Source organism: Kryptolebias marmoratus, linkage group LG5 (genome assembly GCF_001649575.2).
Source record: "Kryptolebias marmoratus isolate JLee-2015 linkage group LG5, ASM164957v2, whole genome shotgun sequence".
In the NCBI taxonomy this organism is placed as follows: Eukaryota; Metazoa; Chordata; class Actinopteri; order Cyprinodontiformes; family Rivulidae; genus Kryptolebias; species Kryptolebias marmoratus.
The window spans coordinates 7,740,026-7,753,809 of NC_051434.1; the positions used below are offsets into that span (position 1 = coordinate 7,740,026).

The 13,784-nt window shown below is 40.7% G+C and overlaps 2 protein-coding genes across 2 annotated transcripts; both read left to right on the top strand.

Moving 5' to 3' along the window:
- The first annotated feature begins 2,365 nt into the window (after positions 1-2,365).
- si:ch211-288g17.3 (serine/arginine repetitive matrix protein 2) lies at positions 2,366-4,872 on the top strand. Its single transcript, XM_017420778.3, has 2 exons — positions 2,366-2,571; positions 3,316-4,872. Exon 2 carries the CDS (start codon positions 3,348-3,350, stop codon positions 4,380-4,382), a length of 1,035 nt encoding a protein of 344 aa, XP_017276267.1. The 5' UTR covers positions 2,366-2,571; positions 3,316-3,347; the 3' UTR covers positions 4,383-4,872.
- A 1,048-nt stretch (positions 4,873-5,920) lies between these two features.
- On the top strand, positions 5,921-12,806 carry tmem79a (transmembrane protein 79a). The gene is made up of 5 exons (XM_017419774.3): positions 5,921-6,075; positions 6,909-7,684; positions 8,586-8,780; positions 8,858-9,080; positions 11,875-12,806. Exons 2-5 carry the CDS (start codon positions 7,009-7,011, stop codon positions 12,065-12,067), a joined length of 1,287 nt encoding a protein of 428 aa, XP_017275263.1. The 5' UTR covers positions 5,921-6,075; positions 6,909-7,008; the 3' UTR covers positions 12,068-12,806.
- The last annotated feature ends 978 nt before the right edge of the window (positions 12,807-13,784 follow it).

A 13,784-nucleotide genomic window follows, 5' to 3' on the forward strand; every position in this document is an offset into this window, starting at 1 on the left:
GACTGGGTTTCGTCCACTGAGTTCGTCCATGGAGTTCATTTACAGGTCACAATCTCAGGTCACATTCGCTCAGGTGTCAACAACAGTTCCTCTCCGCCCGCACGGCGCTGTGTTGTTCAGATTTACGTCATGAGTCATGAGTCACAGAACGTGGAAGTTCCACTTCCCCTGAACTCAACTGGACTAATTTTTTTGTTATTATTATTGTTGTTGTTTGTTGTTGTTGTTGTTGTTTTCTCTCAACTGAACGAAGTATGGAACGAATCAGTGAAAAAAGTGAGTTGGTTCAGTTCGTTCACTCACTGAACCAAAATGTGTTCATTTGAACGAATCGTTCATGAACGACACAACATTAACAGACAGCCGGAAGTGGTCACAAATTTGAACAGCCATCGCAGCAACAATAAACACGCACTTTCACTTCACGGTAAGTCTGCGGAATAAAAGAAAAAATATATAAAAAATTAAACAAACACCTCACAGGGGATTATTTGAAGGTGAGATCAGCTCCCCGTTAGTTCCGGTGTTGAATCGTCTTTACGCCGCTGATTCTGTTTACCGTTTTTGAAGCTGACTAATACCTGGACAACAACGTGATCCGTAGTCACAGTAAATAATCGAGCACAAACCCCGTTTCTCTGTTAAATTTACCAATGCATGCTGTGTTATTTATCAAATACTCCTGCATCTGGAAAAGTTAAGGTAAAAAACAAAAAACAACTTGACATCCCAACTGAGTGGTTAAAATCTAGAAAATGATGAACACTGGAAGAGACTTTAGCCATGTTTTTTAAGAATAAAATATTTTCAATAAAGTGTTCATTATCTTAGATAAAAATTAGGATTTTAAGTGCATTAAAGGAACATAATTTTAAAGTTAAAAAAGCAAAGTTGTCTAAACATACTTGTTTCAATGAAATTATTGGTCAACTTGAAAATGACTGAACATCGCCCTCTACAGGACATATGACACTTTAAGGTGGAGTTTAAATAAATGAATAATGGACTGAAACAATGTTTAACTGCAAATTTAAAAAAATAAATCCATTATTAGCTTCCGACAAAATATTTAAAATTACACTAAATGTTTGATTAAAGCAGCGCTCAGTTACACAATAAACAGAATTGTAGAAGATATAAATATGATGGTTTGATGATTAAACATGACTTTGTTCACTCTCCAGGTAACGGACTGGACTGGAAAAGGATTTGAACTTTACCAACTAAATATAAGATAACCAATAAAGTAAAATAAGTATTGTTTAAGATTATTCACAGATTCTACCCATCCAAAATCTTTCTACAACGTTTTAACAAAGATATAGATATTATTTGCTTTTTCTGTGAAGGAAACCCAGAAGACGTGTTTTATTTATTTTGGTTTTGCCTCGATTCTGGAAAAATATTTGTGTTTTGATTTCTATTTTTATTGAACCAGATTTTCCTCTTTGCTTTAAACATGCATTGTTTGTCTTCATTTATTACCCAATAACTAAAAAGAAAAAAATACATTATTAATTCACTTATATACTAAGCCAAATGGCATATTCACAAATGTGATTAAAATTTTTTGAAAAATCACTTGTTTCTGTTTTTTAAAATGAGGTCAAACAATATATCAAGACTTTTAGAAATTCCACCAATACTAAATCTATTGAAACTTACACCTTAATGTATTTGTGTAATATGTTGTTGTAAAGTATCATCTGTATTTTTAATCCCTGGCGACTGTCTTTACTTTGCATTGCATCTTGTTGTATTGTTCTGTACTCTGTTTTTCAATAAAGTTTAATAAAAAACAAAGAAACTCGGCGGCAGTTTGTTCTTTCTGCGCATGCGCGACTCAGCAGCGTGTTCCCTGAATGAACTCCTCCCCTGCCCTCTCCGACAGACTCCTCTCTCTGCGTAGCCGATGTTAGCTAGTGCTACAACACTGCAGCAGCAAGCAGCGCATTCACTAAACGTAAACCAGGGTCCTCTTTCTTTATTTCTTATTATTGTTACAACCTAAAGACGCTCCACCCCCCACCTCCGCCCCTCTGGGAGTCTCACTCGCTCTTCTTCTGTCTCCTCTCCTCTCCTTTATGTGTCCCTGTCTGCTGAGATAATGGGGACGGGGCGTGCGTGCGTGCGTTTATTTCCATACATACAACATTAGCAGTTAATTTGGATAAATGTATGCAGCTGCCAAAAGCCTGAGAGCAAATCCCTGCAAGAAGGAAACAGTTAGAATCCCTCAGGGCAGAGTCAGTCCACTGAGTGATACATAGAGTTTGTTCGCTCAGGTGTCAACAACAGTTCCTCCCCGCCCGCACGGCGCTGTGTCCTTTAGATTTACGTCATGACTCACACTTCTGCTGATCTCAACTATTTTTTTTTCTACTTATTTTTCTCAACTGAACTCAGTAAGGAACGAACCAGTGAACAAAGTGAGTTGGTTCAGTCCATACACTCAAAAGATTCGTTCGTTTGAACGAATCGTTCATGAACGACATGACAACAGTAACATACAGCCGGAAGTGGTCACAAATTTGAACAGCCATCACAGCAACAATAAACTTTCACTTCACGGTAAGTCTGCGGAATAAAAGAAAACATATATATAAAAATTAAACAAACACCTCACAGGGGATTATTTGAAGGTGAGATCAGCTCCCCGTTAGTTCCGGTGTTGAATCGTCTTCACGCCGCTGATTCTGTTTACCGTTTTTGAAGCTGACTAATACCTGGACAACAACGTGATCCGTAATCACAGTAAATAATCGAGCACAAACCCCGTTTCTCTGTTAAATTTACCAATGCATGCTGTGTTATTTATCAAACGCTCCTGCATGTGGAAAAGCTAAGAAGAGCGCAGCATTCAGACGAAGCTGAAGTTGTTTTCTGGTTGCAGCTTCCGAGTCAGAAAATGGCTAAAGGCCGATTCCACCTCGTTTTTCACGACCTTCAGCAGCTTCAATCCACTCTAGTTAAAAAACTACAACACCTAGACTCTTCAAACCTGGACTGGAATATTCTCAACTCATAGCAGAATATTTAAAACCAGGTGTGGGATTTGTGAAACTTCAATAAAGTGAGGTTTTAGCAATTTTTAGCCAAAAAAAACAATTTGACATCCCAACTGAGTGGTAAAAATCTAGAAAATGATGAACACTGAAAGAGACTTTAAGGCTAAATTTATTATTAGTTTTGGACAAAATATTTAAAAGTCCACAATGTTTGATTAAAGCAGCGCTCAGTTCCACAATAAATAGATGTTTAGAAGATGTAAATATAATGTTTTGATGATTAAACATTACTTTGTTCACTCTCCAGGAAACGGACGGCTCCAAGTTAAAGGCAGCAGCATGGACAAGGAGAAAGCATCAGAACCAGAAGTTATTCTGAGCAACGAAGGCGAAACGAGCGATGATGTGTCCAACAACAATCCCGTTAACGGGAAACGAGGAAAGCCACAGAGCTCCAAGAAGCCCGGGGTCAAGAAGGCCGCTGCTGAAAACTTGCTGAACGGTGGTTCTGGAACATCTAAAAAGGGACGATCCAAAGGAACAACGAAGGGCAAGTTGGAACGTTTACCAAGCGGAGAGGAGGAAGAAGGCAGCCCTGTAAAACCTCGGAAAAGAGGCCAAACAAAAAAGTCTCCCGATGGGGAGCCGAGCCTGGAAAAGGAGGAGAGCAGTGAGAGGGACGGAGGTACTGATGGAAGCCAAAATTCAGCCAAAAGAGGACGACCAAGGAAAGTGGAGGATAGTAATACCACAGAGGCATCAAGTGAAGTTCCAAACACTCTTTCAAGTGGAAGAGGCAGGCCAAGAAAGTGCATGAAACCAAAAGAGCTGTTCACAAACGGCTCCCCGGCAGAGAGGAGGGGTAGAGGTCGACCTAAAGGCTCTTTAAACAAGAACAGGCTGCACAGTAAAGCAGGACAGCCTCAGAACGTACCTGACCTCAGTGTAAGAGGGAAGCAGCGCGGTCGACCACGACAGCAACCAGCCAAAAGAGGACGACCAAGGAAGTACCCTCCACCGTCAGCTGAGGAGGTGAAGAAGCCAAAAGTGTGGAAGCCCCTGGGAAGGCCGAGGAAATATCCCCGCGTCGAAACGCCAGCGGACGCTCCGCCGGCCCCTCGAAGGAGCCGCGGCCGGCCCTGCAAGTCCGAGTCCAAGAAAGGCGCTCACCTGCGCAAAAACGTGCGGCCTGCTTTGTCCGCGCCACACACCTGTGCCGAAGGGCTTCAGAGGAAAAGGGGCCGTCCCGCGAGTGCCACGAAAGGCGAAGGTGCCGTCCCGCAGAAACGAGGCCGCCCCAAAAGCTCAGCCAGCAAAAACGAAGCCCGGAGCGAGTCGCCTGCCGTCGCGGTGGGAGGTGAAGCCGAGGCGTAGTTGGACACAGAACTGATTCCGGTCTGACACGGGAACGATGAGGAACAAGCTGTCCTCGTTGAAAGTAGTGAGCAGGCGTGATAGGAGATCCAGTCTGGTGTAGTTATTGCTGTTGAAGCTTAGCATCCGTTCTTATCGATGAAAACTGTTTTTATCACTTTCATTACTCAGTTTGCTAGGCTCAATATGTAGCTTCTCTGTTTCTGACTAGCCTGCTCAGTTTATTTTTTATTGTGCATGTTTTAATGCTTCAATTCTCTCAGAATAATCTTTTAGCTGATCTGGGGTTTAACCTTTCGGCTTATTGGTTCTGAAACAGCTTTGTTAATCTAGGAAAGGATTAAAGTTTTCAGATTAATGTAAGTTGGCCTGGCTTCGTGAAGTCAAATCTTTTTAAGTTGTTGTTCGCATTTTTGTGTGTTTTTAAACAAGAGCCCAATAATGTGTGACAAAAGTTGGACCGAAAATAAAATGTTGCCATTTTAACCACTTTTTCTGTGTGATATTTTCTTTTCTGTTCTCGTTTATACTTTATTCTTATAATTATCCCTGATAAATGTTGACAATTAGTTCAGGCAGTAATGTCCTTGTTTATTTTTAATTTATTTTGTCTTAACTCTTAGTTAGCCTTCCAGTACCTTTAGTTTTGTTATCTTAGCTTTAATCATGTCTGATCAACTGAGGTTTTTTATTCCTAGTTCAGTTTATGTTAGCTTTCATTATATCTTAGTTTGGTTTTCCCCAGTTTATCTTTAGTATGATTTATTTTAGATAAGTTTCACTGTCTTTTTTTAGATAAACTTTAATTATGTGTGTTTTTTTAAGACTTCTGTTAGGCTGAGGTTTTTAAATCCTAGTTTAGTTTATGTTATATCATAGTTTGGTTCTCCTCAGCTAATCTTTGGTTTAACTTTAGTAGCCTATGACTTAGTCTTAGGCTCATATACTTAGTATTTTAGTGTTCACATGTTGTAAAACACTGCATCGCCTTGTTGCTGATAAGGGCTATATAAATAAATTTGACTTATTCTGTCTCTAAGCTCCACCCTCACCTGTCCTGTCCACCTGACTCACTCCGGAACGAAGGTTGTGTGTTCCGACAGATGACTCACTCCAACATGTTTAACTGAAAGGATTCAAATCTACAAGTTAAAAAGATTTCCAGAGCGCATTTGCACATTTATATAAAATATATAATATTGTATTAAAAATATTGGTTTTAGAACCATTTAGTGACAAATTTTCATGAGTCAGTGCGTTTTGTTTCGTCAGGGAAAGCAATAGTTTGATTAGTTCAAGATAATGTTTTTGTTAACTATTTATATTTCACATCAAAACAGTCTGAGAAGTGGATAAATATTTAATATAACCTCTAAAATGTTAATTATGCCTCTGCTGCTCGTATTTGTAATTTCAGAAGATTTAAAGTAGTCCGCTTTTTAGCAATATGGCGGCGGAGGAGCCTAAACGGTTGACGGTGGACTACAAAAACGTCATTACGTCAGATTTGACGGCGGGACGTAAAGCGGAGCGATACCTCTGCACTGACACTTGCGTCCTGGTGAAAGATTTGTTCACAGCAACTTTCTCTCACCTGACAGGTAACCTCAAGCTTCACTTCTGGGAGAAAAAAGCGACCCCGCCACACAAATCTGTGACATGTTTCCGGTGATGTGAGTCGAGTAAAAACCAGGTATGTTAAGCCGTTTAAGGCTCAATATTCTTATTTTTTGTTTGTCGGTTTTAGCTTTAAAGTCGGAGTTGTTGAACGAGTTTTAGCTTCACGACCAAACGACATTCCGTCTCACAAACAGGCCCAAGCACTTACACTGCAAATTGTAAAATAGTAATAATAATAATAACACACCCAAAAAAAGCCTTTTAAATTTAGTTCCTCACAGCAAATTGGTCACATAAAGAGCTTAAATCGAAAACTCGTCATTTTGGACCCAGTTTGTCAAAGTAGAAAGCCACAATTTCAGTGTTTGTTCAACAGGGAGTGTCTATATCCGATACTATTTATGCTTATGTAATAGTAAATGTCATTTTTTATACAAAACAAGTCATTTAAATAAAAACTGAAGCTTATGATTAACCTATTTTTAGTATTTTGACATTCTTAACCCTTAAGTATTAATTAGAGTTACTGATATTACTCTAAAATCCAGTATTTTTCCTCTGAGTACATGATTTAATGCTCTTCAGATGACTGAAATAAGCACTTTATGCCACATGTTGTTGATTCCTCATGAAACAAAATGCTGATATGTTCCCAAAGTTTGTAGCACAGTCCCTATTTTTGTTTTCTTCTTTATTAAAGTCTCAGATGTTGTTAAAAATGCATTTTTCTGTGGCTCAAATCAACGCTTCAGAAAGTTAAGCATGTTGTTCAAGCTGTGAGTTGGAGGACTCGTCCTGCAGGACAAACACACCCATGATAAACAGTGAACTTTGATGTTTTCCTTTTGGAGCTGAAATGGCGTGTCAGGTTCAGACGCGCTTGTAACATGTTTCTCCTCTCTGCAGGAAGAATAAAAGTTGTGTCCAAACATGACTTTCACCGGTTGGAGGGCAGGGTTTTCACAGTGAGGTGCTGGCTGGTGACTGAAAATAACAAACCTCAAGAATGTCGGGCCAAGGTGACTTACTCGTGGATTTGAAAGAGGAGGAGGCGCTTTTACCTGCTGGTCAAACTCCACGGCCACAAACGGCAGAAGGTACGAAGCCTGAGGACAGCAGCAGTGAGGGGGAGAGGAGGGAGAGTGAAGGTGAGGAGGAGGAGGAGGAGGAGGAGGAGGAGGAGGAGGAAGTGAAGAGCTTCGCTCACCTGGAGGCCAGCACTTTATCGTGGTCGGGAGACAAAGACAAGAAGGTCCTGTCAGATGAGGACGACAATGCTTCAGGGTCAGAGAGGGACACGGGGATCAGCAGGGGGAGTCAGGACATGTCCGAGGAGCAGAGTCAGGCGGAGGGAGACGGGAGGAGCAAATCCAAATGGAGGGAGAGCATGCCTGAAGTCGAGAGGTGGAGGGACCATGACATCCAGGTGGAGAAGAAGGACAAAGGAGATGGGTCCCTGGCAGATGACGAGGAGGAAGAGGATGAGGAGGAGGAGAAGGAGTGGATCTCAGAGAAACACTCTCTGGGTTTCACGCCACACGTGGAGATTTTGAAACCGTCGGGCAAAGATCCTCCTGAGGAGACCGGGTACTTCAGGGAGGAGGTGCAGAGGGAGGAGCTGATGGAGCACCACTTGGATGCTCAGTATTACCACGAATTGGAGGAAGAGGACGACAAGTACTGTGAGTTTCACCACGAAGTCGACTCGTATTTATGAAGATTATCAAGAATCAAATTCAGTCTGGCAGGAAAAGTAGAGATTAGATTTAGAAATTCCTCACATGTCTGTAAGTTTGCAAAAACACCTCATTCTGATTTCTAATTCACATGAAATCAACTACAACCATTTATAAAATATTAAGCAAAAATATATAGTATAAAATGTATCTAAATGATAATTAACCAAAAACCAAACAAAGATGCACTACAATTGAGTCAAATGTGTTTGGAGCTAACAGAAACCAAATCAAACATGCAATCCATTAAAAATGAATTATTTTTAAAGACAAAATTCATCTCATAAGTGACTTTAAAATAATGGAATAAACTGGTCTTTTGGTTGCATTTTCTAAATCCCCAAGCAGGGAATGATTGATTTAAAACCAGGAGACCCTCATAAATAATAAATATTTGAATAATTGTTGCCGTTCATTAGATTGCTTTAATTTTATGTAACTAAGAGAGTTTCTAACCACTTATTTGGATCATGATTGTTCTTTTTTCCACTTAGTTTTCCTCTTTAATGTGTTGTAATTTATTGACACGGACTGCTTATTCTCAGATTGGATGAACTCCAGGTCAATAAACCGATTTAATGTTTTCATGAAAAAGCCACGTTTTGGTTTTGAATCTCAGCAAATTTAAAAAAGTTTAGATTTTTTTTGTAAACAGTGAATATCAGCAATTCATGATCAGAGAAGACAATCAAATTATTAATTCCAGTTAATATTATGGCAAATATCAGCTAAAGAAACATGAAAGTGTCAGCTTTAGTGTGCTGCAGACTGCAGATTTCTATGAATCTTAATAAAAAGTTATATTTCTGCTCTTTCCTGAGACCTGATAAATGTTTGTTTCCCTCAGACCTGTGTGAAAACTTATGCAGCGAGAAACTTCGGCTGATTTTGGCGACGATGGCCGCGGTGCTCGTCTTCCCTCTCCTGGCGTGGGGGGGCTACGCCCTGCTTCCCTTTGAGCCGCCGCAGCTGGAGACCCCGCCCCTCAGGGTGCTGTACACACTCCGCTGCGCCTTCTTCGCCAGCGTCCCCGTCGTGCTCGGTGAGTTCCCCGTGCGCCCCTCCTCGCCTCCCGCCGGAAGGAGCCGCGTGACGAAGACGCTCCCTCTGTCTCCGCAGGTGTGTTGGTGCAGGGCGCCGCCCGGCTGCGTTTCGGCGCCGTCAGGCCTCTCTATCAGGGGCAGCTGGTGAACAAGGAAGTGATGATCCACTGGCACTTCGTCAACGAATCAGTGGTGCTCTTCCTCTTCTATTTCCTGCAGCTTGCTGTCATGGCAACCTACGTCAGCCAGGACCTGGTTAAACTGGTGCCGCTGCTCACCATCATATTCGTTTTTGGCAGGTATGTGAGGAATCCTCTTTTTTTTTAAGGTTTACGGTTTCAGTGGCAAAAGAATCATAGAAAAGATTACAGCTTAAATGTATTTGTATAATATTTATAGGTAAGTTTATTTTCGTATTAAGAGTGTTGGATGTTTATATTAAACAGAGCAAAAGAGGGCGGTGTTTATCCTAAAAGCATTAAAGAGGGGTTCTGTGTAATTGTTCTGAACAGTTAGTATCTTACCTGTTGTAGTAAGGTAAAATACTAGTGACACTGCCTCTGTCTCTGAGGTCTTTTTAAGCTCGTAGGTTTCTAAGTTTTGCAGGATCAGTCGTAAAGACGGCTGTGTTTTCTAACAGCCTCCAGCTGCTTCTCAGCGGAGCAGCAGAAGCAAAATGACTCCATTAAACCTCACCGACTTTTCCACATAAACAACTTCTGACCAATCACACGACACTTGGAGCAAACCCCTGAGAGAAAATGTTCGTCCCGGGCTTTGTGTCGAGAAGAGGCGGGCGAAGCTGCTGCGAGAACAAAAATGATGCAATTTTCATCACGTGACCACGTGAACGAGCGCCGACTTTGTGACTCCTCCTGGAGTATGGAGAGGTCCTAAAGGAAGCCATCTTTGTGAAGAGAACCCGTCCGTCTTTAAACGGGGACGGAGGCCTCCGTGTCCACCTGTCCTCCTCCTACAGTGCTGTTATTGCGAGTATCCCTCAGCCTCTGAAGAGCAAGCAGCCATCAGGGCCCTAACGATCGGTCGTCAGGCTGATGGGCATCTTTTGCATGTGAACAACTAGTTTTGGTGTCACAACCAACTGGTTGATTCACGATTCGAAGGTGCTGCTTATAAGGCTGACTCAACCTTTTTAGATTCGTCCATCTGGATTACCGACTGTGCATCAGGAGATATTGCAAGATGTTGTGGGTGACTCTCAGCTACTACCACATCAGAGTTTAGCTCAACATCTGTAAAAGTTGGAGGCATTTTTGTGTTAATGTCGATAAGCTGTGGTGGCCATGTTGAATTTGATTGACTCCAAATCCATCAGCTGTAGACGTACATCCAGTGATGACTGTCTGAAAGTTACATTAAAATTCCTCCAGTGGTTCATGAGATATTTTGCTAACAGACGGGTTTGGCGCTAACGTTTTTAACAAAGATCGTGTAACGAGCAGCACCCATCAGAGTTTAGCTCAGTATCTGTAAAACTGACCGAGTTTGAGCCATTTTTGTGTTTCGAAGATGAGTTGGCTGTGGCGACCATCTTGATTTGGGTTGGCTCCAAAAGTTAATCAGATGTAGATGAGCTTCTGGTGATTGTTTCCTGAAAGTTTCATCAAATTCTTGAGATATTTTGCTAACAGACTCACAAAAAACATGAATATATTGCAGCTTTTGTGACCAAAGGGGAGAGTCGCAACCTTCAAAAACCCAAATAATGGAAACTTCCACTCCTCAAAAGGCAAAATATATCAGACTAATGATGTAATAATCTCTGCTCGACAGTAAAAGCAGTCTAATCTGTCGTTGCACTTTGACTCTGACTCTGTAAAGGAAGTGGACACTGGTGTCTTTGTCTTCCTTCAGAGACAAGTCAATGTTACTCAAACCACTTTGTGTCTGGCAGGGAGCTGATGTGGCGTTTCAGACCAGTGAGTCATCACTTAAAAACCCTGAGCCTACGCACTCCCAACAAACACAGCTTCCCTCTGAAAATCCCAACTCTGAGACGTTTAGCTGCCAGTTATTAATTGTCAGTGAAAGTCTTTCGTCGTCTCTCAAACCAAACCTGAAATCTGCAGACGTGACCCGACATGAAGAGAGCAGTTCAGCCACATGTGATCCGTTTAATCCGAGCCACGGACGGTTCCACCCGTTACCAAATCTGAACGTACCGGTTGGTGATCTGTTGTTGTTCATCACGCAGAAACACAAAGAGGTTTCTTATATGAGACACGTCTGATCATTTGGGCCGTTGTGTTGCCACTTATGACTCACACGTCTTTTCTTTTACAGGTTTATACATGAAAAAAACTGCTCTGAGTTCACACTTCCTGTCTTACTTTAAAAAGAATAATGACTTCCACTTAAACTGCATCAAGGTGGAAAGACTTCGGCTGCGTCTTCTCTCGTTTTTTCAGAAGAATTTATTTATTTATTTTTGCCTTTTAACTCTGACCTTTTGAATCATTCAATTTAAATAAGATGTTTAGGCTCTTTGTTACCAACAGTCTGTCCAAAAAGCACAAAACGGTATTTTAGCATCAATAAGGTGATTCCAGAAGCGCTAACAGCTGAAACCTTAACATCCAGTAGATACTGTTTCTCTGTTTTTTTTTTTGTTTTTTTTTAAGGTTTGATTAACTTTGGCTGATTTTCCGTCCAGTCCTCGTGTCTGAGGAGGACAGAAATAGGATTGGAGAAAAGTGGACAGATGGAGGACAAAATAATAATAAAAAAAACTCCACTTAAGACCTTCAGAAAGCCTGAAGAACTACTGATCAAGACCACTTTAGTAAATTACAAGAACATCTGGCTGATTGGAAGCTAAATGTAAAGAAATGATTCTTTCTGAGCAGAACCGAAGCTGATCGCTCTGAAGTTTGTTCCTCTCTCAGGCTGAAGATGACGATGATGCTCAGAGGCTTTTTGGTTTGATGTAGTTAATTCTGTTTGTTTATTCAGATTGGTCACCTGAGGCCGGTTGAACCTCGTTAAACCAGATCACCTGAAGTGATCCTGGCTTTGTTTAACCGCCTCTCATCCAAACGGGAGTCTCGTGTGATGTTGTTTTCTTCTCCTCAGGCTCATCTACTGGCTCTGCCTCGCTCTGAACAGCACCGTCAGAGGCTTCGGCTTTGGCCTCTCCTTCTTCCCCATCGTCGCCATGCTGGGCGCCAACCTCTACTACGTGTGCTCGTCGGTCGGGCAGGAGTCAGTGTTCGACGTGGCGCCCCCCGCGACCAACCCCCCTCCACGGTTGCGCTGGTGGTTTTAGAGCCAGCTCACTCAGACACCGTTTGTTCACGTTGTACCTTTTTTTTTTTTCTTTTTTTAAACTGTAATCCTGAAGATTTCTGGCCTAATTAAAGATGGTTGCCGTGGGAACGGCACGCACGGTTCATGACGACCTGTTTCAGAGGGACGTTTATCTGTTTACATCGCTGCCAAACAAACTCAGGTTTTAGAGATTTCCATCTTTACTGAAACTAAATAATAATCCAGACAGTAAGATTATTTAGTTTGGATTTATTAAACTTTTTACTTTTTTAATCGAGTCCGTTGCTGCCAAGAAAACCTTCATACTTCTGTCTTATTTCCTCAAAATCTTAAGGATCAATGGACTTCATATTAATTCTGATACTGATCCTTGTTTACAAAGATTTCAACTATAAACCAGGTTTTGGGAAATGATGCTTGGATCTTTCAGGCTATGAAAGGAAAAGCAAGTTTTTGCATCTTGTTTAAAATAACTCCTAAATGCAAATAAAAGCTGCAGGGATGTTCTTTTAAGGGTGTTTATTCCCTTTGTGCCATCAAACTCTTTCAGAAAGCTATTTAATTGAGTTTAGTTTGGATCTAATGAGTTTGTAGGTTTGATGTGTGGAAATAAGGCAGAAAAATCTAATTTAAAAGAAAAAAAACAACCTTTCAGCACTTTAAGATAAACAGAAAGTCCGATCAAACATCTAATAATGAATGGATTAATTTGCTTGTCTTATGTTCATTTTGGAAAACTTAAATGTAGACAAATATATTACTGCCTGAAACTCAACTTCTTTTGTTAATATTAACATTAAACAACAAAATTTTAATCAGTTTCCATCTGATTTCTATATAGTGGACATTCAACATTACACCAAAGTTATTTTTTAATCTTTTTTTTGTTCAGTCTGGAAAAAAACCTAAACTAACTGAGCTGCATCGTCATGTTTCTACATATTTCACGGATTAAATATTAAAATCTGACGTATTTTTTCTATTTTTAAGGAAAAACACGAGGCATAATTTGTGTTTTTGTTCCTAAATTCAAAAGCAAACGAGATTTTCTTTTCATGATTGAGGAAAGAAAACAACAGCAGCGATATCTGAGGGAATTTTTGTATTTATGTAATTTTATTTTTCCTTTTTTGTTTTGATCTCACTGCTGTTGCAAGTGAAAAAAATCTCTGAACTTAGTTTATCTGAACTGTTAAATTTATATTTTTTATTGATTTGTTTACAGCTGCACAAACATTTGTTCTACTTCCTGCTGCAGGATTCCTGTAGCGATAAAGCAGATGTGATCGATGTTTGTGAGTTCAATAAAGCTTTACGAAACACGACGCTGAACGGCGTGCGGCGTTTAAATTCAACGAGGGGGCGGGGCGGGGGGGAGGTGAGCCGCCTCTTATTGATTTTTCTGTCCTGTTCAGACAGATTAGACGTAACAGGAAGTTAAAGAGATATTATGAACATGAGGTGAGTTTCAACAAGTTGAGAAAAATGCTGTCAGGCATGAGGAGATCCACTCAGGTAAGGAAGTAAACACCTGAAGGGGTTTGACAAAAAAAATGTTGCTCCTCAAAGATTTGACAGGTGTTATAAACCTTCTACCTCATGTTCGTTTTTGTCAGTAACTAAAAAAAGGATGACTTGAAGTTAATTGAAGTGATTAAACCATATTTACTTAAAGTGTATTTTAAACCATTCATCATTCCACCTTAAAACAAACA